Raw genomic sequence first — 25,060 nt, 5'->3', positions numbered from 1 at the left:
TCCGTACAGCAGGTCACTGCACCTGCACAGCAACTGTGACCTTCCACCCCGCCACTGCTCATCACCTATACTTAAAAAATTAATAATCTTCAGAAGCAAACTTTGAGATCCTTTTCCTTCCACTTTACTCCCCTTCCAACAGAAAGAAGTCCACTCCCTGCTATTATCCATTGGATACTTGCAGACATAAATCTTTATACTAGCTGGAACACAAGCAGCAAGATTTTTCTTCCTAGGTATTAGAAGCCACAGGGCTGTAAGGAAGCAAAGAGTATCGATATATCAAGAATTTCACAAAGCTGTTTCTTCTCAAGCGGCATTGTTCAGATGTTTAGTAGATGGATTACAACGTGAAGTGCTGTTCAACCCCACACCTGGAATTAAAACAGCAAATCCAAACAAACAATCAGAAGGTAAGAAAGGCACCAGTGCCATTCTGCACACAGAAGTAGCTGAGGTCCTATCAAATATATCCGCTTGAAAGGCTTTTAAAATGGCACTGCCTCATTCTACAGTGACATGGCATTGACCTACCAAGAATTCTATGTGTCTCTTCAGTCCCAGCTCCCTTACTCCACCTGCTGCATATATTTAAACACTGACCTGGAAATAAAAAACTAGTAAGAAAGCTTATTTGCAAGTATTAGTACAGACTACAACTTTTATGTGAAGATAATGACGTTTTATCCTCCTCCATGTTCAAAAGCAGTGACAATAGCACACACATTCATGCCTCAGCAAATCAAGACAGTTTTGGGTGATTAGCAAATACACCACTAGTGATTTAAAATGATAGAGCTGAAGCAGTACAAAAGAACAATGTGGGTTTCTACCTCTGGCAAAGCACCAGGGCAGGGGACTCTTGGCATAAACTCTGCAGGGTGCAAAATGCTGCACAACACACAGTGTCCTCATCCAACAGCAAGTCAGCCAATGGCAAGGGAAGTTTCTGAGACCAAACTTCAGCCACTGGGCCAAGTGCTTATGGCATGGCTTTGATTCCAAAGCTGGCACTCTCCATATCAGGGCCTGGACAAAGTTCAGAAGATAACCAGGGCAAGTACCATTTCCCAATGAAATGGAGGCAGGATGAAGTTCTGGACAGCAAGCTGATAGTCATTTCCAACACTAAGCATCTGGTATGCTTAAGTTAAGCACCAACTCAGTAGACATGATCAAAGCACAGCTGCCATGAATTCAGGGTGCAGTGAGTCTACCTGACATCCATGTCAGCCAGACTAAAACTGAGATCCCAGATAATGACAAAGATTCAGAGTCTCACTTTAGTGCAAGTAACCTGTCACATACAATAAGGACAGAAGCCATTTCTCAGGCCAGAACCAATCACAAAGCCTTCTCATCCTCTCCTCCTAAGCTGCCTTCTTCTCATTCATATGCATTAATTTGACTTTTGTCTAGCCCATAACAGTCAATATTGAGCAGTCCTTAAAGTAGCACACTATGCTGAAAGATCTGAGGTGATCACAGAGAGCAAGGAGCTAAACCAATGAGGGTCCCCACAGGATCTCTCTTCATTCAACCATATTTCATCCAGGGAAGGAGCTTCAAACAGCATGTGAAAGTACAGGTCAAATTTAAATGTAAAAAAAATCCCTACTTGGAAGGAAAACTAAAGCTTCCTGTTGACACCACCTACACTGCCACTTCTATCTGCAAGACCACGCACAGCTTCAACACAAGCAGCTACTTCTTCCAGAAAAAAGAAACTTTATCACTTTGTTATTCCAGCAGCTAAACCTCACACAAGGCTCCCACAAACAAAACAAAAGAAAATGAACAAAGGAACTATTTTAGTGATGTTTTATGCATACCAGGAGACAAAAGAGACAATAAGGGTTTTATTCATAAGGTAGTAAGGGGAAAAGAAAGGAAATGAAGCTCTGGAAAGAAACAGTACTTACTTCAGAGTTGTTCCCATGAAGCCATAACCTCTGCTTAGTGTCAGTTAAGTCCAGGTTCTAGGGCTGATTTAATTCTCTTCCATTACATCTTCCATTTTCTAATATACTCAATAAACTCGTAGTGCACATAGCAGCGTTCTGCCAGCCACCTCTACCAGGATGGATTTTCAGAGAGCACCATGTGCTTTGGAATTCCTTGTCAGCAAAGCCCATCAGGTCCCATACCTCAAATCATGGCAGGGTAAGGTCCAGAAAGCCAACAGCCCACATACAAATTCACAACTAATCAGAATTCTACCCTAAACCACCAAGGATGTGCACTAAGTATGTTCAAGTTCAATTACAGATGATGAGATCAGTTTTCATGCACATCTTGGCCTACTTATGCTGTATTTGTCAGCTAGAAAATAAATATAGTCCATGAACCTGCTTTCACATAAGCCACTTTTTTATGAAACAGGAAATTTGTCACTACCTGCTGTAACAGTAATTTTGTTCTCAAATTACACAAAAGTAAATTCAAGTTTAACATTTACACTGGCTAATCCATACTCAGCCAATTGACAAAACAGATAATATATAAGCAAAGGGAAACAGATTCATTCAGGAAAAGCATCAGGTCTCTTAAGAAGTCAGGTCCTACATCTTGGAGGTCATTAAAAAGATTCAGCTCATTACAAACAGTCAGAAGCTCAGGATAGACCCAGCAGCTCTTTGCCTTCTCAGCTTCCGACTTAGTGCACTACAAAAGCTCGCATCAGATTCCTCTTGTTTCAAGAACTGGAACGCCAGAATTTCCAGTGGAAGAAAGCCCATCCCTTACATTTCCAGGCCACAACAGCAGAGGAAAGACACTAAATACACTGAAACACCGCCACAGGTGAACAAGCCACACTAGAATTTCCAACTTCTACAAGGAAAGCTGAGGAGCTGGAGATTCTCCAGTTGTTTCCAAACGGATTCTGATACTCATTTGCATGATGCAGTTACTAGGAATATTTGGGAAGTGAAAGCTTGTAATGCTTTATACACTTCACAGTATGTCTGAAGTTTTTCAAAGTCGATGCAGCTTTACTGGGGGCAGGTGGTGGATTTTCAGATGTTTTCTCTGGTGATACAGTTTGCCAGCTGCCTTTTCCAAATCACTGAAAAGAAAGCATCTGCTTCTACTTACTGCTGGAAAAACAGGTTTCATAGAATCATCAAATTATTTGGGTTGGAAAGGACATTAAAGATCATCTTGTCTGACCCACCTGCCATGGGCAGAGACACCTTCCACTAGACCAGTTTGCTCAAAAACCCATCCAACATGGCCTCGAACACTGCCAGGGATGGGGCAGCCACATTTCCTTCATTACAAACAGAAAATACTACCATTATTTATGAAACTATCCTAAGTCAAGCTACCCAGACAGTACCACAGCAGCAAGCAGTGTTGCTGCTAGCATTAGATGCACACTGACACCACTAAAGCACTCAGGCCTGCAGTCTGAGATGCTATCTTAGCATCATTCCCATTTAAAAGAGGGCTGGAGATCAGCCGTGGCCCAGCCCTTTCTGAGTAAAACTTTCACTGCAAAATTGCTGGTAAGGACACACTTATTATTTCTTATGCAGTCTCCAAAGAACAGTGTTGTGTCCAGAGTTAAGTGTAGTATGTTCCAAATCTGCAATTCCACTGCTTGTGCTACATTAGTACAATTCAATGCATACTTAACTGAAACAGTCACCACATGATTTACAGTATCTTCAGGTAACGAATATCAGCTTATACTTCAATACCTCAGTCTCAGAAAAAGCTTTATTCACCATCAAGAAACAGAGAGTTCATGGAGCCAAAGCACAGCAGCAGGTACTTCCCTTTGGTTTACACACATTCTAGTAATCCATTAGAAAATTTCCACACCTCAAGCTACGGGGCACAGTGTGATCATGAAAGTTCCTCCAACTCCCTACTCTTGGAGGGGATCAAGTGTTGTAACACCAGATATTTCTACCCAGCCTCTATGTTCTCCAGCGGGTGAGAAGATAAATGGTAGTGCTGTCAGGCTCGTTAGAAAGAAAAAGGAAAAAAAAAAGCCTATTGCCACATATTGCCCAAAGGCGATACTTTATCAGCAAATTTTATCAACTTTTTCAGCTATTACTGAGACTGACACTCAAATTGAACTCACAGAAAGAGCCTGAGAATCAGGAATTATGCACCTTTGAAAGGGTGGAAAAAAATGGAAGAATGTTACACAACAGACCTAGGCACAAAAGTTATTGTTACCCCAAACCATGGGCTTCTCCCAGGGTCGCACTGGAGGCTCTAAGACTTGTCTGGATTCTTCAGCTTGCTGTATACCAAAACAAGGTTAGCTATACCTCACCTGCAAGAACAAAGCCTCAAGCTAGTGCCTTGCCAACTTTCACCTCCAGTGAAAAGGCCTTATGCCTCAAGATCCTGAGAATGGATGCTTGCCTGCAAGGCACACGACAGACTCCTGTTTCAGTTCTCATGGAATAAACCCATTTCTCAAGGCAAAAGTGGTCACAGTCAGCAATTCCACCTTAGCAAAAGACCTACTCTAGCTCCCACTATCGCACATCTATTCTGTGACAAAGCATCTCACCCCAATATTGAAATGGGCTATGTTAGAGAAGTAACATCAGGACTGTGGAAACCTCATGAGGTTCAACAAGGACAAGTGCAAGGTCATGCACTTGGGTCTGGACAATCCCAAGCACACATACAGGCTGGGCAGAGACTGGATTGAGAGCAGCCCTGAGGAGAGGGACTTCGGGGCACTGATTGACAAGAAGATTGACATGACCCGGCACTATGCACTTGAGCCCAGAAACCAACCGTGTCCTGGGCTGCATCACCAGCAGCGTGACCAGCTGGTCAAGAGAGGGGGTTCAGAGAATCATAGAATAGTTTGGGTTGGAAGAGACCTTAAGATCATCCAGTTCCAATCCCCCCAGTGCCATGGGCAGGGATGCCTCACACTAGACCATGTCACCCAAGTCTCTGTCCAACCTGGCCTTCAACACTGCTGGGGATGGAGCCTTCACCATTTCTTTAGGCAACCTGTTCCAGTGCCTCACTACTCCCACAGCAATGAACTTTTCCCTTACATTTAACCTGAACTTCCCCTGTTTAAATTTAAACCTACTACCTCTTATCCTATCACTACAGTCTCTGATGAAGAGTCCCTCTCCAACACGCTCACTGCTCTGCTCTCATGAGACACACACCCCTCATCGCAGTCCTGCATCCAGCTCTGGGCTTTTGGTCAGTCTGACAGCAGCTCTGACCCACACTGGTAATTGGGACCACGATCAACAGAAAGACTAAGGTAGGCTGTGGAGCATGGAACTTGTGCGTCTAGCATCCCACAGCAAGGCCATGTTAACTTGGGCTGCCTTGGCTCTCTTCTAGAAATATTCTCATTACCCTAAGGACAGCAATCTCACATAAATCTGCATTTCTGTTCCAGTCATGCCACCACCGCTCTTGCAATTCTTTCCCCAGTACCCAGGTAGGATTTTCCCTGGTGTGACTTTCATCCATTGCTCCTTGACCCCAGCAGCAGCCTCCAGCAGCACTGCAGTAAACACCCAGGAACCAAATCCGGGCAAAACATCCCCCTGGTTCTCCAGCTGGGTCAAGGCCTCAAGTACACTGGGACACAAGTCCTATGGCACACGGTCATTACGCCTGAGCAATCTAACACTGCAGCAGTGGAGTTTAAGTCCACTTCCATGCAAACCTCCAGCATCTCTGCTCACTGAAGTAAGAGTAAGAAGCTTCAGACCTTCCAGAGAACTCAGATTTCTGATCCATGCTGTTCCAGACACACCAACATTAGGTATAAATCCCAAGGAACTAGCCAGTAATTACCTCTGTTTTCATCAGAAACTTGAGTAGATAAAAGCCAAACAACCACACACATTAAAAACCTGTTGCTTACTGTCAAGATCAAAAAGTTATGTTGAGATGAAAGCACTTCACAGTACATTTAATGAAACTGAAGCATTAGTGGGACTCATTTAACCAACAGTTAGTCTACGATCTAAGCTTCCTGTCAAGTGACAGAGGCATGTGTATGTACTGTCTTCTCGGGATGGATGGAGTTTCTTATTTTCTTTCCCCCCATTATAGGAGCCCAGAGAGCCTGTGCAGACGGGTCAGTTTTTAACAAGACAGTTATGCTACAGGAATCCCATTTCAGAAAAGGACAGCAAAAAGTTAAGATGTAGACTGAAGCAAGCCTTGGGAAGTGGGAATTGGAAGCCTTGGAAATTGAGGAAGTGGGGACATGTAGATACTGCTACCAACATCTTCAACTTTATTAAGTTGTCAAAGCTCAGACATTTACTGTAGATCTGCAGTAGCAGAAAAATGTAGGAAGCACAGCAAAGTTAATTACCCACAGGGAAGTCAGCTGCTGGTGAGATTTGGTGGTGAGGAAGAAAGGGTAACATGCCTGTGTCTAGAAGGGTGGGAGGTGACACTTGGCACATGAACAGGTCCAATGTCAACAGGTTAATTTGGATGTCCAGGTACCTAAAGCTCCTTGAGAAGACTAAAATGATGGTGAAGGTCAAGACATAACCACCTCAGAGGGCAGAGTAACTTCTTATTTGGGACCATTCAGTGAATGGTGCTGTGAAACACACACGAGTTTGATCTCCTGAGCCACAGTTGAGACAACTTGACCAGACCAGTTTTAATGAACCTTCCAACAGCCTCGTAAATCGAAGGACAGATGTGGTACTGCACTCTGACCCAAAACGGTTGAACCCCTGGAGTTACCACAGTACTACCTCTGTAACATCGTCTTCCAAGGTTCTGAAGCTTTGACCTTGGGCCAACATGGCCCCCACTGAGGACAAAGTGGATTGCAGCCCTGTCAGACTGCAGTGCTAAAGGAACTCCCAGTACACAAAGCAGCACCCACATCAGACCCATGTTACCAGGAAGAGACTATTTCCAGCGCTCCCCCAGTCCAACACTGCTTCAGCGTATCTAGTATCTGTAGAGCTGATCATTAGTCCAAATATGACAGGACCAGTTTGAAAAGCATCCTCAAGAAAGAAGCTGTACAAGTATGGATGTCACTGTAGGAATTCCATACTCAACAGCAATCAAGCCAGCAGTCCTCTCTCTGAGAGCATTAAGTCAGCGTTTAGAAATGCAAGACACAAATGAGCATTTCTGCAGGTTACACAGATAAGACACTATCCCAATGCAAAAGAAAGCCCTGAGTAGTTTTAGCTACAGCATAGAACAAAAACATGCAGACACTTTAGTTAAACCTACACAAAACTTCTAGTTAAACCCACGCCAAAAAGAAAAACCCACACAGTTAAGTTGTACCGAAACACTAAACATTCAAGACGACTTGTAGCAGCAGCTCTGGTCTGTCTCCTCTTTCCCCAGGGCCAGAAAGTGATTTCCCACAGCACAGGGAATTTGACGAGCTGGTTTTCCACAAAGGATTTCAGAAGTACCTTACCCCCTCGCTAGGGTTACACAAAATCAACACAGACTGAAACCCATCTCCATGTGTCATCGGAAGGTCACATAGCAAAACAGGCACCAGTTGCCACAGCCAGGAGAATCCGTGCAAACTGCTTTCATCCAGCATCTTTCCTGGGCATTTCTCAACCCCAGGCAGGATGAAGTGCCCTGGCAGGAGCAGCCCACTCCCAGCCATCATCCTTCCCCAAGATTCTCCAGCTCTCCCTCCACTGCGCCACTAACAAGCAAGAACATGCTGCCTTTCCACAGCTCCAGAAAGGAGGAGCACAGGAGCAAGTGGCTGCCACCGAAGGGTGGAAGCAGCCCACACCCTGCTCCTGAGGGCGGCCAGAAGCAGGTACAGCCAGCGTGGCCTGCCAAGACAAAACCCCACACATGCGGCTCTGCTGGACTACAGGCAGCAACATCTGCCTAGCACAACCTAAAACAATCCTTCCCCCTATGAAATATTTATCAACAGACTCACAACCAATTCTCTAATTAAGTATCAAGTTTAAGGGTAGAGAAGATTAAATCTGTTCTTAGTATAAAGAGAGGGGAGTAGCAGATTTTCTTTCGAAAAAGGTAAATCAAGAAGTCAAGAGGAAATCCCTTCTCTGTGCCCCTCAGTTGTGCTTATCACTCAACAAGGTACTAAAAAGTAGTTATTGGTTTCTTAAACTTAAGACTGTACCCCTGCTTCACAGATCCTGAGCAGGTTTTCTGCCAACATCAACAGGCATTTCACATTTGGTCTTGTGAAATTCAAGAGCAGACCATGGATTATATGGGCAGCCTGTCACAAGAAGCCACAGGCCTGCACTCCAAATCCGTAACACACTTTACCCTAGGAAATGTTAGTGACTTCATCCGCTCTTTATCTCTGTCACTTACTGTTGAAGTGACAGTTCAGTCTCCTGGACATGGTGCTGGCTTAAGTAGAGCAGCCAGCCTCCGCTCGCTCCTTCCCATTTGTCTCCATGTCTTTGGATCATACTTAGCACATTTAGGTAACAGCTGCCTATTAGTTTCAGTTGAACATAAATAGCGTGTCAGTGCAAGGACAGACAGAAAAAGGAGCAGGAGAGCTTCTGTGTCCTATGCTGCCACCACACAGGTATGTGCCCAAGGACGGAGTTCAGCAGCATGGTTCTCACCCTTCGACAACTGCTCTGGCCCTGATGCAATGACAGCAGCAGCACAGGGAGAGCAGTAAGACTAGCTTAGGGGCTGTTTCATACTGGGAGCAGGGAACACTAGGCAACAGCACTGCTGTCAAGTGCTTTGTTAGCGTGGAACAAACACCTTGAAGTGAATTTTCACAAGTTACCTCTCCATCCCACCTATCCCAATGCTTCTATGTCCCCAGCTTCCCCCTGCATTATGCCAGTACAGATTTATATGGTAACCCAAGAAGCCAGATCAGGGAAGTGATCCAGGCCAGCTGAAAAAATACCAATGTTAAAAAAATTAATTTCCAGCCCGCCCAGCTCCTCAGCCTTCACCACACACTTCTCATCCGTGCTGCAAGGCACATGCAAGCAGAACATGGCTTTAGAACAAAAAAAAAGAAAAAAAGAAAAAAAAAACCAAGAAAAGACAAACCCCAAACCTCCCTCAACCATACCATACCATGCTGTAAATCCAATCCACTCTTCAGCCTTTCTCCTGGGTGCCTCAGAAGCCAGAACTGAGTGGAACCACCCTCCTCAGGCCAAAGAACACTTGTTCAACCTCCAGCATTCAAGAGCAGAGAGGATTCCCAAGGTGAAGACTGCATCCAGAGCATCATGTCCATCACCCACCACGGCATGCCCTTCAATTTTCCACTTGCATTCTGAACCCATTTGTGTTTTCCCCTCCAAAAACCACCCCATGAAGGCAGGTTTTATAGATCAATTACCAATACATGGAAATGACTTTTGCATCTCTTGTTTGCTGCCTGGTGATTTCCAGACCCCATAGCATGGAAATGACTGAACAGAAGTTGAGGTCAGGGTTTTGCTGGGGGGTGTGGTTTATTGGTCTGGGTTTTTTTTCCTAACGTGCTTGCTCCACACCAGGTGTCAGACACAGGCTGAACCCACAGCCTGAGCAGAACTCAAAGTTGCTCACTGTCCCTAAAATATCTGAGGCAAAAACAGGAATACAAGGAAAAAGCAAGCTGGTATGTCCAACTACTGTAGCAGTACTTTTTTTTTTCTGACCCCAGAAACCACTTGTTTTTCAAACTTCATTGCAAACACCATACAGCTAAAAGCATTTTCACAATTCAAAACATAATTTACACCTAGTTTGTTTTCCCACTATCTACAAATTTTTTCCCCCATTCTTTATCTGGGACTCCTTCCTTCCCAATATATCCCATAAGCCTCATAAAATCATAGAATGGTTTGGGTTGGAAGGGACCTTAGAGATCATCTAGTTCCAAACCCTCCACCATAGACAAAGACACCTTCCACCAGACCAAGAGGCTCAAAGCCCCATCCAACCTGGCCTTGAATACCTACACCCTCAGCTTCCAACTTAAAATGGAATATTTATTTATATGTGAGAAGTAACTTGTTTTATTTGCTATTTGTGATATCTGATGATTGACTTTAAAACAACCTAACTGCTTAAATGTACTAGTATGCAATTACAAAGAGCTCAGCAACTCATAACCACTTCTAATAAAGGCCACAGAAACAATAAAAAAAAACCAGATTTTAAACTATTAAAAATAGTTTTCTTACACCTTTGCACTTTAATCAATATGGTTTTGCACCCTCCTAACACAGCTCTGGCATCAAGACCTTGCTGTGTTCAGACCTCAAAACCCCACACTGCTTTCTCTCTGTCTGGATTTGTAGAGCTGCCGTCAGCATGAGCAAAGACCAGAAGCACAGAACACAGCCACACCTTGAGTACAGGTTAGATCCATGACAGCTTCACCTGCATCAGCAGCATTCAGAGGAAACCTCACCACGATCACCTACGCTTTGTTCTCTTGAGTACAGGACTAGAGGCAGTCAGATTTCATGGGAAAGCATACTTCATGACTCATCTTTATTTGCATTTTACTTAGTCAAACAATAGCAATTATATGCTTGAGACCAGTTTTGACATTCAAGCTTTCAGACAGCCACACTGGCAAGGGCAGTCCTCTCTACCTGCCTATGCTCAGGGAAAGGCCAGCACTTTACCTGCCCACCCTACAGAGCTTCCCAAAGCAAAGCATACCACTGAGCTCAGGCAGACCACTCTGCACTTCAAACTGTCATCAACTTGACACACTGAATGCCAATATAAAAATAAATTACTAAAAAAGATTAAGATATCAAGTATACCATGACTGAAAGTTACTTATACTAGTATTTCTAACATGAAAAATAAAGGAAACCTGCTGGAAGCATGAGAGGCAGCAAAGTACTCAAACTGGCAGAGAGGGGAGGGTGGGCAGCAGCCCATTAAGAGAAGCCTTCCAGAGAACAGCACCAGTGCCGAAATGAACAACCACTGACAGAGTTGACCCAAGAATAAAGTATCCACAGAGCATAACTGGAAAGTCACCACAACTCCTAAAAAAAAATAGACACCGTAAAAATTATTTTTGCACCACAGAATTATCAAAAAGTCATTAAAACTAAAAATGGTTTGTGATAACATTACGTCTTCTAAAATGTATTCCCTTTGTACCCTGAAAACAGCAACGCAGCACTTGAGGACAAGGCCCCTGCTCTCTCCAGGGAGGTTACAATGACTTAGGGATTCTTGCAGAAGAGCCATCGGGATATTTATAGTACCTCTAGGCAGGGTAATGAAACCGTTCACACGCACAACTCAGCACATCCAAAAGCTTAACTGCTGGTTTAGCAGGAAATATTGGACTGAAGTGATTCAAAGTCAAACATAGAAGAGAACATACCAAATCACACATACAGTAAATTATACCCAAACTGCCCCCGTGGATCCTGCTTAATCAGTTCTTAAAATGTGTGAAGATGAAAGTAAGTGAATTTAAGTTACTAATGTGAAGTAAAAATGCATTACTGTTGTATCTTCACTCACATACACAGATGAGCCTTTGGTTTTACGAAATTAAAACACCTGCCCCCATTCATCTTTTAAATACACTGGCTAGTTTCAATGTTCTTTGAGATCCTTTTCCTGTAACAACCAAACAGCCCCTGCTTATGGCAAGGAACACATTCTATATGCTCAGCTATCTCAGGTTCTTGGTGGAGCTCAGTGTAAACAGAGAAGCATGAATCAGAGCTAACAAGCCACCAGGTATTACTTTTTTTCCCAAATGTAAGGATTCATCCAATAAGCCAGTCACCTTCAATGTCATCTACTGTGTACACAAGTGCTTTGGAAATAGCATTTCCTTGTTGCTATAGGTCAAAGACTCTGTCTGAGGTTTTTCCTGAAACTCTCCCAGCTGCAAAAGCAGCCCAAGTTGTGTGGCTGCTGTGGTGGGATTCATCACAGCAGGTCCCAGAAGGCAAAGCACCTTCCCACGTTTCTGGATTGCCATTGCTGGCATCACTGCTGCAGTAGAGGAGAACCTGAGAGAGTCTAACTACTGTAGTTACTAGTGGCACTTTGAAATAACATTACTTTCACGCAGATTACTCGGTTGCTTTATTGTAACAACATGGAGAACAATCATGTGGACAAATACTTTAACCCAGCTCAGGATTCTTCCTTCATGGACTGGCTGTTTCTTAAAACATGCTAACATAGAGTCTTCCTTTCAACTGACACTTCTTGCACAGGACACCTTCCCAAGAGGTTTCCTCTTTAACCAGTTACTTCCAGAAGAACTAAGAAAACAATACATTTAAGATATATCTGGGAATGGAATTCAGCACCACACATAAAAACTCTTTGTACCCCAAAATCTACTAAATTCCACTATGCAGACTCAAGCCTGACACGCTCTGACATGCCAACTAGTCACTGAGTGGTGTTCACCACCACCACAACTAGACAGTTCAGAATCTAGGAAATAAAGCCTGTTTGCCTGCCAGTCTACATGCACTACAAACAATTTATACACTCCAGAAATAAATATCCACTGATCTAAATTGGTTTGACTATTCCAAAATGCTTCCAAACTCCGCACATGTACTCTTGCTATGAAACCTGATGTTACTCTGCTTGAGCACTCGACAACTGCAGTTAGACCAACCACTAACACTAATTACTCAATTATTAATTACTAAAAATTACTGGTCACTGAAAGCACAAGTTCTCTGGAGTGAGATCCGCCATACACCCACTGACTTCTTAACTGAAACATTGACTGTTTTTACCTTTGAGAATTGAAGTAAACCTTCCCAGCAAACTCTGAAAGCAACAAACACCATATGATCCAGGTGGGAATTTGCCAAGCAAAGTTAAACTACAGCACTACAGCCACAGCAGCACAATAAATACAGCCTTCCTTAGTCCAGGTATGCAATGATAAGAGACAAGATTAAGTGACTCTCATGTGCATCTCCCAGAACAATTAAGCAAACCAATGAGTTGAGGCCCTAAGATCTTAGATCATTTAGGCAACTGTGTTTTGACGCTTAGTTGTCCCAAATATACTTTCTCTCGCTTCAAATTACCCAAGGCTTGCTTAAGAGCATTTTTTACAGCTCACAGTCTGAGATGCAACTTTAGGGTGACATTTCAACACTGATGAGGAAGTACACAGGAGTGCACACACACCTAGCACTAAGACTTACACTCTGTGTTTTCGTACCCTTGGTGAATGGCTGTAGGGCCAATCATTTAAGGGATTTATATCAAGCACAAAAAGCCAGATCCAATTCAACCCTCTGCCAAAATTTTCTTTTTTCCAGATGTAGGTACCCACACTCTTTACACCAATGGGTACTGCAAGAATGAATGGAGGCATGAATTCTCTTAAATTGCCAGAGTCAGTCACTGAGAAGGTTAGAAGCTGCTGACCTGAACTCTCCATCTGCAAAAGATGGTGTTGAGAAAGAAAAACGCTGTAATAAACCTAGGCAGAAAGGACGTTAGGCACACAGCCTTTCTCACAGCACATACTACACGGAAAGAGGAAAGCCTAGGGAAACACACAGCTCTCCTTCATGATGTCAAGGAAACTACCTTAACGAGAAGCTGTGCACCACTGAAAGGTCGCCTTTGCCAGCAGCTCGCTCGCAGACAGGGAAGGCCAGCTTTGTTGGGTGAGGAAACAGACCCCACCCATGAGCGTGATCATTTCTGCTAAGCCACATCAATAGCAGTGAAGACACCGTGCAGGGATGGCCACCCCACCGCCCTCACAGGGGCTGGGGATGAGCCGGTGATGGAAGGAGTCAGGTGGGCCCTCGCTGGGAGCTGGCAGAGCGTGTGGGCACAGGCTGCCAGCATGACCCAAGGGAGGTCGCTGGGGCCACCGGGAAAACTGCTGCACCCGACTGTGGAGAGAAACCAAATCCTTCCCCCCTGCAGCAGAGGCGAAGCCGGCGTCGGGTGTGACCAGGGCGAGGATTCTGCGTCGACAGCGAGAGCAAGGAGGCGAAAGGGTGGGGAGAGAGGGTCCCCGGGGACAACGGGACACAAGGGGAGGATCCCACAAAACACCACAGAACCCCAGGTTAGAGGGGACCTCAAGGATCCTCCGCCCAACCTTTAAAACACGATCGAGAGCTGCGAGGCAGGGCACAGAGAACAGGGTAAAGCCCCGGGCAGGCGCCCGCCACGGTGATATGAGGGGGGCCGGCCGCGGGGAACCGGACCCCGAGGGAGGGGCGTAGCGAAGGGCACTGACCGATGGTGGAGATGAAGGTGGTGTTGAAGGCATCGTCGGAGAAGCGGAAGAGCACGCAGGTCTTGCCGACCCCCGAGTCCCCGATGAGGAGCAGCTTGAAGAGCAGGTCGTAGGTTTTCTTCGCCATGGGGAGGCGCGGCGGCCACCGCCGCCCGCTCCGGTCCCCCGCTCACCCCCTCGCCTTCACCGGGCGCCCCCGCCGCGGGTCCGCCCGCCCACCCCGGCCGGCAGCAACGGCCGCGCCGCTAGCGAGGGCGGCGGCGAAGGAGGACGAGGAGGAGGAGGAGGGGGCCCACAAAATGGCTTCCTGTCGCGGGGCGGCCCCGGCGCCTAGCGCGTTTCCCGCGCCGCCACGGACCCGCTGCTCCTCACGGGGAGGCGGCGGCGCCCGGACTCATAACCCCGCGGCCCGGCTCGGCTCGGCTCGTCCCGGCGCGGCTTCCCCGGACGGCGGCAGCTCCCCACAGCCGCTGACCGAGGCTGCGCGCGCGCGCCCCTCGGTAACCGCGCAGGCCTCCGGGCGGGGGCGCGCACGCCCTGACGTCAGCACGCACACGCACCCCTGGTGGCAATAGGGCCGCAAAGGAGGACCAGAAGGTCTGGCAGCGCGCGCGCCCCCGTGCGGTGACGTCACCAGCGCTCGCTGCCGCGAGGCGGGGGCGGAGCCTGTGGGGGCGGTGGACCCGCCTTCCCACCCTTGCTCTGGCAGGCCGGCGGAAGTCCCGCCTCCTCACCTTGCTCGCCGAGCTCCCATTGGCTACATCGGCCTGCCAGTCTCGCCTAGTCCCCGGGGGTGACATCACAGGGCGGGGTGGGGTGTAAGGGGGCAGGGAGTGAGCGTGATCCCGGTGGGGCGGGGGCTGCCCCCTGGTGGCGGGTGCCCGGGGGGGGTCCCCGCGCCCCGGCAGCCCTTTCCTCAGGGATACCCCGGGGCATCCGGCGGCCTCCACGGGCCCGAGACTCGTCAGTCCCAGCCCAGCCTCACCGCAGAGCCAGGGGCGCTGCTGCCGGGCCCCTGAGCACGGCAACCCGTGTCTGCCATGAGCAGCTGCAGCAGGCCCTGTGCTGAGGGGTGTGCCATCAGCAGCCTTGTGCAGGCTCTGCAAGAAACGAGGGTGAAAAGCAGGCTGTCCCAGGGGCTGGAAGGGAGCTCTTGGGGTCATGGTGTGTTACGGACCCAGGCAGCTGAATGGCAAGGGCTGGCCGTGCAGGGCTTTGGCCACAACTCCCACTGTCACTGTGCAACAAGGCAGTGCCACCGGAGCCAAGTTGCTGAAGAGATGGCCCATAGCCAGGGGCTGCCAGAGACCTCAGTGCTTCAGCGTGGGGAGGAGCAGCCCTTGCCGAGCCCACGCTGTCCCGCGGTGCCATCCAGCACGCTGCCAGTTGCGTTTCGCTTACATAATTAAGTGTTCCGCAATCAGTGGTTTCCCACTGTTTGCAGGACGAGTTGCCTCAAAAGGTTTAATAGGAGTCGCATCTCTCCCGCTCAGCCCTTCCCAAAGCACAGCTTAGCACAGTTCTGAAGGCAAACACGCAGGTTTCTTCCCTTTGTATTTCTATTTCTCTGCCTTCACAGCTCCTGCTTGCAGGCACACGGGTAGGGGGAATGAGCCTCCATCCCAAGAAGCCTTGAACTCTGTCAGAGGGCTCTCTCCGGGAGCTGCACACAACAGGGCAGGAGTTTGTGGCTTCACAGCAGAGGTTTATATTTAGTGCTTTGCTGGATCAGTTTAAGGGCACCATGCGAAATGCTTCCTGTTCACAACTGGGCAGATAAGAGCTGCTGGTACCCATGGAGAGCTCTGCAGCGAGGGCACTACCACGGGTATCAAGTGGGGACCAATGGGGCAGCAGCTTCCAGCCACTCCCCAGAGGTGTATCAGCACAAGCATATGGCTAGGCGTTTGCACTACTGCTTACAATATCCTTTCATCCTAAAGAGCTTGTTCATGGACTTCAAAGCAGTTTATCTCTTAAGATCCTAGGAGAAAGCCATATGAAGTCACACATATCCACACTGCAAACAAGACAAAGTATTTTCTGTCTGGTGTCTAAGACTGGCTCTGAGTGAAATGTTACCCCCCAGGGGAACCAGTCCCAAGGAGACACCACACCAAGGACAAGGACACCCTTGCTCTGGGTTGGTTGGTGAGTCCTGGTTGGGAGACCATCACCACAGCGCTGGTCGATTTGGAGATGCCCAGAGAGAGGTGGGACTGTTCTCACAGCTCTCCCTAACACATCATCGCAAGGTTCTTCTGTCCTGATGTCAGGAAGGCACCGATGTGATGTGAGAGAGAGAATTACTGAATTAGGAAGAATGGGGTGGAAAGGGACACCCTCCTCCTGACTGTCAGAGCCCACTTGCCAGGAGCACTGAGCAAAGGAGTTACAACACCATGCCGCAGATGCATGCCCTCCAGATCTCACTGCGGGCAGGGGAAAAGTGAATCACGAGGAGCGAGTTGCACAACAGTATTCAAGTTTGGGGAGGTTTGCTTGGGGAGAGCAGCGATGTGCTGGGCTGGCTGGTTACTCAAATCCTCTCACAAAGCAGGGCCCAGCCCTTGGTGTGCATAGGGATGGAAGAGATCTTTGTCATCCAGGAGGCATCAGCAGCCACAGAGAACAAGCAGCTTTGTTTTCACCAACTCCTCCCCCAGCCAAGGCAGGGACAGGAGCCCCACTGCTCAGCTGCAGGCACAGGTCAGGGAGTCTGAGGAGCTTCTGGTACCACCATTTCTTGTTCCTGACCTTGAGGGATGAGCTCCCATGGAGCCCTCTGGCACAGACCCTCCCAGCCCTTGGTCACCTCTAGCTCCCACTTCAGGAATGGCTGGAACCCGAAACTGATGCAAGGATGAGAGCCCTGGCAGAGGTGACAGTAACAGCCTCACATGCCTAGGAGGTTGTCTGAGGAGGAACAAGAAAGGGGCTGAATTTGCTTTACCTGATGCCATATGACATTATCCTCTTAGCAGCAGTGACCACAGCATCCTCCATGCTGCAAGTACCCAGGCACCAGACCAGGAGCTCTGAGCTGCAGCCACCCCTCTGCAGGCACATCAGTACCCAGCTGCCTGCATGATTTCACTGTTGTTATGAAGGAAGGGGAACTCTAAATAAATACCAAACCATACCCAGGAGCTGGGTGAGACACCCCTGGAGAACCTCATGTAAGAAATAAGCTTTGGCAGAAAGATGAATTCCTGAGGAGGGGAAGTAAAAGTGATGCTTTCCTCCTTTGCAGATACTTGCATATGTGGTGTTGTGTCTCACCAGGCTCCCCAGACACCCTCCTGCCTCCAACTGATCCATACAGGCAGGCCAGTTGGCTTCTGATACAGCTGTTCGGCAGCAGCAGGACATGCCAATGCTTGGAGCAGCCCCTACCACCACTGCTGGTGGAGTCAGACTTTCAGCATTTCGGATCACACATCCCTGCCTCCTACCACACCTACCTCCCAGGCAGGGTTGTAGCAGACAACCAGAGAACAACAGAAGCAAGAAAGGCAGCTCCACATCCCTGAAATGGGAACCCTCTCCCCCATTTTCTGTTTTATCTGGCCCCACCCCACTGAGAGCAGGACTTGATCAGCACTTCCAGGCAGCAGGGAAGATAGAAAGGTCATGCAAGGCTCAGAACCTTTGGCAGATGGCTCGATGTACCAGGCACGTCTCTTATTTCTGCACAGTCACCTCAGCTTGGCTTCTGGTGAGGCAGTGCCAGCACAGGCAGCTCAGTAGGGCTCCCAGCGCATTTGGACATGTCCAAGGAGCTTTCTGCCCTCGCTGCTGTCCAGTCCGGCTCCATGCAGAGTGATGGAGAAGACCTGCTGGCAATGTGAAGGGCCACACCTCGATCAAGCAACAGGGCAGACCTTGGCCATGCACTCACAGGGGCTCTTTCCCTACATTTTATGCTGAAGGACCTCAATCTTCCTGTGCTTCTGCCCCCTCCAAGAGGCTCAGCCCCTCTGCCTGTTGCCAAAAGTTTGTGTCTTCTGGTCACAGCATCACTTGCTTGTGCTGGGTCATGATCCCACCCTGCCAGCGAGCGGGGGAAGAAGCTCTGCATTGTTGTCATCAGTGCTTTGCAGAGCCAGTCACTGCCTTGTTTTCTAAGGGTTTTCACCAGGCAGCAGAGCAGCGATTAGAACAAGGGGCTGAGAAGCAGCAATTGCTGGCTCGCTGGTGCTGCTGAATGACGCTTTGACCTCTGGCGAGTAGCAGCACCACTTCCCCCGGTGCCCAGGGTCTCACTGGCAGAGACTACACCACCCCCTATTCCTTATTCCTTGAGGTCACTGAATGAAGGACTCCCTAGAAGAGTGTTACAAAGGAAGATGAAGCATTAGTCCCTGGATCTGTGTAGAAAAGGGCCTGCCCCACACGCACTGAGAGTTTATTCTGCTTACGGAAGGGTTTGGAGGGATCCCAGGGAGAGCGTGGGAACATCCCAGTGCATTTGTTGAGCGCTGTACAACCAGAGCTCTGCCTCTTTCAATTACATCTTGCCAGCAGATTATTAAATCCTTTAATCTCTGAGCAGTGATGCTGATCTAGTTGCCTTACAGCCATTGCTCACACCACATCTGTTGAAAACCCCAATCTGAGATAAAAGCCTGAAGTTTCCCACATGGTTGCCAGCCATCCCTTTTGCCCCCTCTCAGCTCCTGTAGGACAACAGCAGAAGTGGGAAGGGGGATGGTGGGGCACAGCCTGGAGGCTGCAGGACATCATCAAGTGGCTACAGTTTCCCCAGGTCACACAGGACTCAGGGACACAGCTTGGGGGCTGCAGACAGGGCACATCTGGCACACGTAGGCTTTCAGCCTGCAGCCCCTGAAGCTGGGCAGGGCTGCAGCTCCTTCCAGCCCACTGTTAGCATGGCCAGAGATCAGTGAAGCGGCACAAGATGCCACAAAGCCATCCAGGATCCCAGTAGGATTCATTCTCTGGGTTCACATCAGCAGGTCTTCTCCACAAGGGCAGCCCCGGGGCCTGCAGGAGAGGCAGCATTTTGCAGTGACATTTATTTCTCATCCCCCATGCACCAGAAGGTGCATTTCATCACTCACTTGGCTGTTTTAAGCGTCTGCAGGTCACGTGAAAAACGGGATGTTTCCTTTAATGTGTGGGTGGATGGGAAGATGTTGGGGCTCTGCACCCCAAGCTGGCTCCTGTACTGCTGCCACCATCTAATTATAGAGGAGTCAGCTGCCGGCAAACTGATCCATCCTAAATCCAGGCTTAGTATGTGCAGTGCTTACCCCTTCAGCTCCTCAGCCCTTTCAGTTTGGGGTAGATCCTGCACCAGCGCAGTTCCCTTGCTGCCTTCCCAGGTAGCTGTGAGTGCTCCTGCCCTTTCCCTGCCCTCCTGTGTCATGCCTGAGCAGTCTCTGCTGCCCTATGAACACTCAGGTCGAGGTCCAAGAAAGCCAGAAAACCTCTGATCTCAGCCCAAAGGGTGGCCAGAGCCTGAAGCCACAACCGATCAACACCAGGGATGCTCCCAGCAGCCACCAGCAGTCCCCCTCAACAGAGCTCATCTTCCCTAGCTCTCCAGCACCGGCCTCTGCTTGCACTGCCTCTTCCCATAGCTGCCAGGAGGTGGAGGCAGCCTGGTCCCGCCTACAGGTTCCATAGGGGATGAACAGGATCCAGTTCTGCCTTTAAGCCCTGTACAGGGAACCTGGCTCACTGGGTCTGGGGTGTCCAGGCAGCGAAGGAGGCATTTCCAGTACTGGTCCGGAGAGTTTAGCAGAAGCTGGAGGCTCATTCCCAGATGTCTTTTGCAGAAATTGCATGGTCAGACCCATCTCTCAGGTCACAGACAAACAGAAAGGTGTTCCATGCTGAAAAGGGGGACATGTTGGGGGTGGCAGCTTGTCCTGGAACTTGGAATGGGTGGCTCCTCAGCACCCTCTATGCTCCCCAGCAGTGCCAGGAAGAGAGTGCTGCTTCACAAGCTCACCTGGCACATCAAAACAGGGACACACAAGGGAAGCCTGGAGTGTCTAGCAGATGAGGAGTGCCACAAACATGGGATTACTGCAAAGCTGAACTGCAAAACTTCCACAGAGGAGGGAAGCAGGGAAAGAAATCCAGTGGATCTCTGGGAATGCTGGTGAGCTGGTGCTTGGGGAAAGCAGCAAAATGCCTCCTGGACCCCCCTGATTCAATTTCCCTGTGTAGAAGCCAAGAGAATAAGGCTGAAAGCGAGAAGGACCATTGGTGGGGGTCAAGCAAGAGTGTCCAGTCTGCTGCGACAGCATCATGCAGGGACTTATCCTTTCCCCACCAAGAGGACAGGTTTTTCTCCAGTGCTGGTCCAGCCAATGCCAGTACCAGTACGTCAAACTCAAGAAAAAACCTAAGGAATGTCAACCCAATGCTGTGAGCATGGAGATTGTTGTCCCTGCCTCCAGCCCGTGATCTTCTCTGTGTCTCTGCAAGAGCATCCACAGCAGCCAAGGTCCCCATGGAGCTGTTAATGCCTCCTGGGACCCCCTGGGCTGTGGCAAGCTCTGTCCAAAGGATGCTCATTGAGCCCCAGCACCATTTCCTGGTGGCAGCCAGGTGAAGAGGGTTTTGGCAGTGAGCCTCACTGAGCAGCACCAGGACCTGGGAATGAGGAACAATGGGAATGATGAGGAGGTGAGCGGAGGTGGAGGCCAAGTTCTGGAAGCTTTGAGCCAACCTTGAACAAGGTTTTGGGTGGAGGGAGCTGGTGGCACTTGCCAGCCCTGCACGAGACACATCCAGGGGCTGAGCACTGTCTGCCCATGGGGAAATAGGGCTGTCGGTGGCTCAGGAGAGCTACTGCACCAGGACACGTGGGGTACATCCCAGCACAGCCCTGGCAGAGAGCCTGCGGTGGCCCAACCACCCCAGGGACCACTGAGCTGAAGGAGATGAGATGGGACCACAGGGCCCCATGGGTGGCAGAACTTCACCATCAGCACCAGCACTGCGTGTCTCTTCCCTCCCACATCCGCCTGGTGCTGCTGCCTGGGCGAGGCAGCCAGGGAAACCCGAGAGGCTGGGGCAGACCATGGGAAAGGCATCTCAAGGTCTCCTGCTGCCCTGCTGCCAGAACCCGGCTCAGGCAGGGCCCTGCTGCCTGTCCATCCTCACTGCCCTGCTACTGCTCTGCCGTGGATGTCGAGCTGGAGGGCTCTCCCTCACTGCCACCCGCATCAGCACAGCCTCCGGCCTCACTGCAGGTGACACTGGCGTGATTTGGCTGGAGCTGCTGCCGGAAACCTTCTTGGCTTGGCTGGGCTTCCCTCCCATGCTTCATTAATTCCTTAACAACTCTGGCCCATGGCTTTGCCAAGTCTGGGCAGCCCTGGATCCCCTGGCCCCAGGAGATGCCTCACCCCTGAGGGCTGTCCCAGGATGAGGATGTTGGGTGTCCCAGCAGCTGGGGGGTACATGGGGCCACAGCCCCCCTGTTTCCCCCGGCCACCCGTGAGAGCTGGGAATTGGCTTGTTTGGCATTTTCCAGCATTTTTTCCAGCTCAGAATGTCTCCCTGGAGCAAAGCTTGGCTGTGTTTCCATGGGAGTGTGGGGGACTCAGGCTCTTCCCATTCCATGATGGCTGTCAGCACAGCCCCCCTAGCATGGCTAGAAAAAGGGCAACAGCCACCCATCCTGGGGTCCTTGCCACTGGCCACATGGGGAGCCCCCCACCTTGTCCCACAGTGGTCCAGGAGACCTGGCATGGGCAGGGTCAGGAGGGCCTGTGAAGCAGCACAGTAGAAAAACCAAAGGGAAACTGCCCACAGTGCCCCTCTGCTCAGCACTCGGGGGCTGGTGACCACCGGCAGGCAGGATGTGCAAGGTGCTGGATGGCAGGGATAGTACAGTGTCCAAGGGGTGCCAGTATGTCCCAGAGATGGCTGTGGTGTCCCACACATGGCCAAAACGTTATCAGTGTCCCTGTGGTGGCTGCAGTGTCTGCAGTGGTGACCACAGTGGCCGAGGAATTGCCATAACATTGAAGAGTCAGCCACAGTGTCCCAGCATGGCTGCAGTGTCCCTGGAGTGACCACAGTGGCTGCAGTCTTCGAGAGATGACTGTGCTGTCTCAGGGACAGCCTTGGTGGCCCAGATCTGGCAGTGGTGTCTCAGGGGTGGCCACGGTGCTGGAGACATTTGGGGATGGGGTCAGGGCTTGAATGACACCCCACCATTGTGTGGCACCTGGACCATGTACCCAGCCAGCCCAGTGTCACCCCTGAGATGCTCAGCCCTACCTTGGCCATGGCACTGATGCTGGTGTGGTACCCACAGCAAGGAAGGGTGAGGGCAGCATCCCTGGGATGCCACAAAGATCATCACACCCTGGAGCCTAATGGGAGTGGGGCAGTGCACCCCTCACCCTGCACAGGGACATGCTAGGGGGCCCAGTGGGGCCCGAATCACTGCACAGCTCCCTCCAGCCCGGGACTCACCCTGCAGCCCACCTTGTGACTCGGGGTCTCCTAATAATCCCCCTCCCCAAGGGCACTCAGCCACCCGTGCACCATCCTGCACCAATCATGTCACTGGGACCCCCACCCAGCTAGGGCTGCCCTGGGGTCCCCCAGCCCACATCCCCACTTCGCACATGGGTGGGATAAAAGCAGTGGTGGGGTGGTGGGCTTTCCTAGGACCACGCTGTGATGCCCATACACACTGTATCCCCCCATGGAGCAAAGGGTGGAAGGCTCTGCCCTGGGTGCTTTGGGGGCTGCTGTGGGGTGGGTGGCCCCAAGCCTCATAGTGCCCCTGGCCGTGTACACAGGGCTGGGTCAGCGCTCAGGAGGGGCACGCTCCCCCACTGGCCCCACCACCCCGGAGGCTGCCTGGGCTGCTCCAGGTCAGCCCCGAGGCCAGTTCAGAGGCCACCAGCCAACAGCAGTGTGCGCTGCTCCGGTGCTGACACCTGTGGGCAAGGGACCGTCCCTGCATGGCACCCAGCCCTGAATGGCACCGTGTCCCTGCAAGTCGTTCTGCCCCTACGTGTCACCCTGTCACTATGTCACCATGTCCTGACAGGTCAGGCCAACCTGACATGTCATGCTGTCCCTACCTGTCACTCCCTGCTTACATGGCACTGCTCCTGACATGTTACCCTGTCCCTCTGTCCCTTTGCCCTTACCTCATGCCCTGCCTAAATATCACCCCCTTCCTATGGGTCACCTGACCCCTACCTGTCACCCCAGCCTGGTCTGTGGAAGATTTGGGGTCATGGGCTTCTGTGGGAGCAGGGCTATGTGCTCTTGAACCTGTCTGCCTTGAGGACTCTCATGCCACAGGCAGAACCAAGCAGCACTGGGGTCCTTATCCCATGGTAAGGCCACTTCCCCAGCCTCCCCACCATCTGCATCACCTCCACCAAGGCTTCCATCCCCCCCTCGCATCATCCTTCCCATTCTCCTTCCACTCTCCCTCCATTCCTCCCTCCATCACTGCTGCAACCCCCCTTTAATCCCCCTCCATCATGCCTCCACAGAAGCTTCCACCTGCCTCCATCCCCTCTCCATCCCTCCTCCATCCCCCTCCACCACCTCTGTCATCTTCTCCCCACCCCCCTGCATTCCCCCTCCATTGTCCCTTGTCCCACTTCCATCTGCCCTCCAGCCCTGCTGCATCCCCCTGCTACCCCCCTCCACCATCCCCTGCTTTTGTCCCCTGGTCCCCCTCCATTACTGGGTCTGTGCCTTCGGCGAGGTGACCGTGCCCTGCCCCTCAAAGCTCCTCTGGGAGTCAGAGGACTTGGATTGCACCAGACAGCCCTGCCGATGGCAGCAAATACCCTAATTAATTAATTATGGGATAATCTCTGGTTCCGGGGAACGGGTGGCTGCTGGGATTTGATTAACCACAAGAATGTTTAATCTCCATCTGAAGCCCCAGCTACCTCTACCATAGGGTGCTGGGGATTATTCCCACTGGGCTGCAAGGAAGGGACAGGACTGGGGTCCAGGACCTGGAGGCTTGGGGTGAGGGGCACACACAGCCTGGGGCAGCTTGAGGACCCCAAAGCATCACCAGGGTGGCTGGTGAGGGTGATGCTGCCTTGGTCTCACAGGAGATGGGCAGGGGGAGATATCCCTGTTCCAGCTGCTGGGCCCAAGGGAAAAGCTTTGTCCCTTTGCTAGGCTGCTGCCCTCCGCTGCTTCTATCCTCCACCCTGCACCCCGCATCCCAGTGCTGCATCCTGCACCCCATACCATGTACCCTGCATCCTACAGCCCAGTCCTGAATCTGTATCCCACATCATGTCCCCTCCATCCTGCATCATCAAATGGTTTGGGCTGGAAATGACCTTAAAGATCATCTTGTCTGACCTATCCCAGCCCTGTAGCCTTCATCTCACATCCCCATCTTGCATTCTTCATTCTGCATCCCAAGCCTGCATTCCGCATCCTCCATCACCCATCCTGCACCCTGCATGCCAGGCTCGCATCCCGCATCCCAATCCTGCATCCCACATGCCAATCCCGCCCCCGCCCCGCGGTGTAGCAGCACAAAGGCCGGACTACAGCTCCCGGCGTGCCCGGGCGGCGGTGCGGGGGGAGCCGAGGCCGCGCACCCTCCCGCCCGTGTCCTGCCCGTGCGTGTGCGTGTGCGCGGCCGGCAGCGAATCAGCCGCTCCGCCCGGCCCCGCCCGGCCCCGCACACGGGCGGTCGCAGCGGCCGCGCTGCCATGAGCGAGCTCCCGGCGGGGCCGCCCCGCCGCCCCCCGGCTCCCGCCGCCCCCTGCCCGCCGCTCCCGGCCCCAGCCCCGGCCTGGGGGATGCTGCGGGGCCGGCGCGGCTGAGCCCCCCCCCACCGCCGCCGCCGCTGCCGCC

General features: G+C 50.9%; 1 protein-coding gene across 1 annotated transcript in view; it reads right to left on the bottom strand.

Annotated features, from left to right (window-relative positions):
- RAB10 (RAB10, member RAS oncogene family) overlaps positions 1 to 14,397 on the bottom strand; it is a 45,898-nt gene extending 31,501 nt beyond the window's left edge. Inside the window, exon 1 of the mRNA XM_005146372.3 lies at positions 14,210 to 14,397. Coding sequence (XP_005146429.1) covers positions 14,210 to 14,336 — 127 coding nt within the window. The 5' untranslated portion in view covers positions 14,337 to 14,397. The remainder of the gene's footprint in view (positions 1 to 14,209) is intronic.
- Between the last annotated feature and the right edge of the window lie 10,663 nt (positions 14,398 to 25,060).

Source organism: Melopsittacus undulatus, chromosome 3 (assembly GCF_012275295.1).
Source record: "Melopsittacus undulatus isolate bMelUnd1 chromosome 3, bMelUnd1.mat.Z, whole genome shotgun sequence".
NCBI lineage: Eukaryota > Metazoa > Chordata > Aves > Psittaciformes > Psittaculidae > Melopsittacus > Melopsittacus undulatus.
This window is presented reverse-complemented; position numbering and strand designations above follow the sequence as displayed.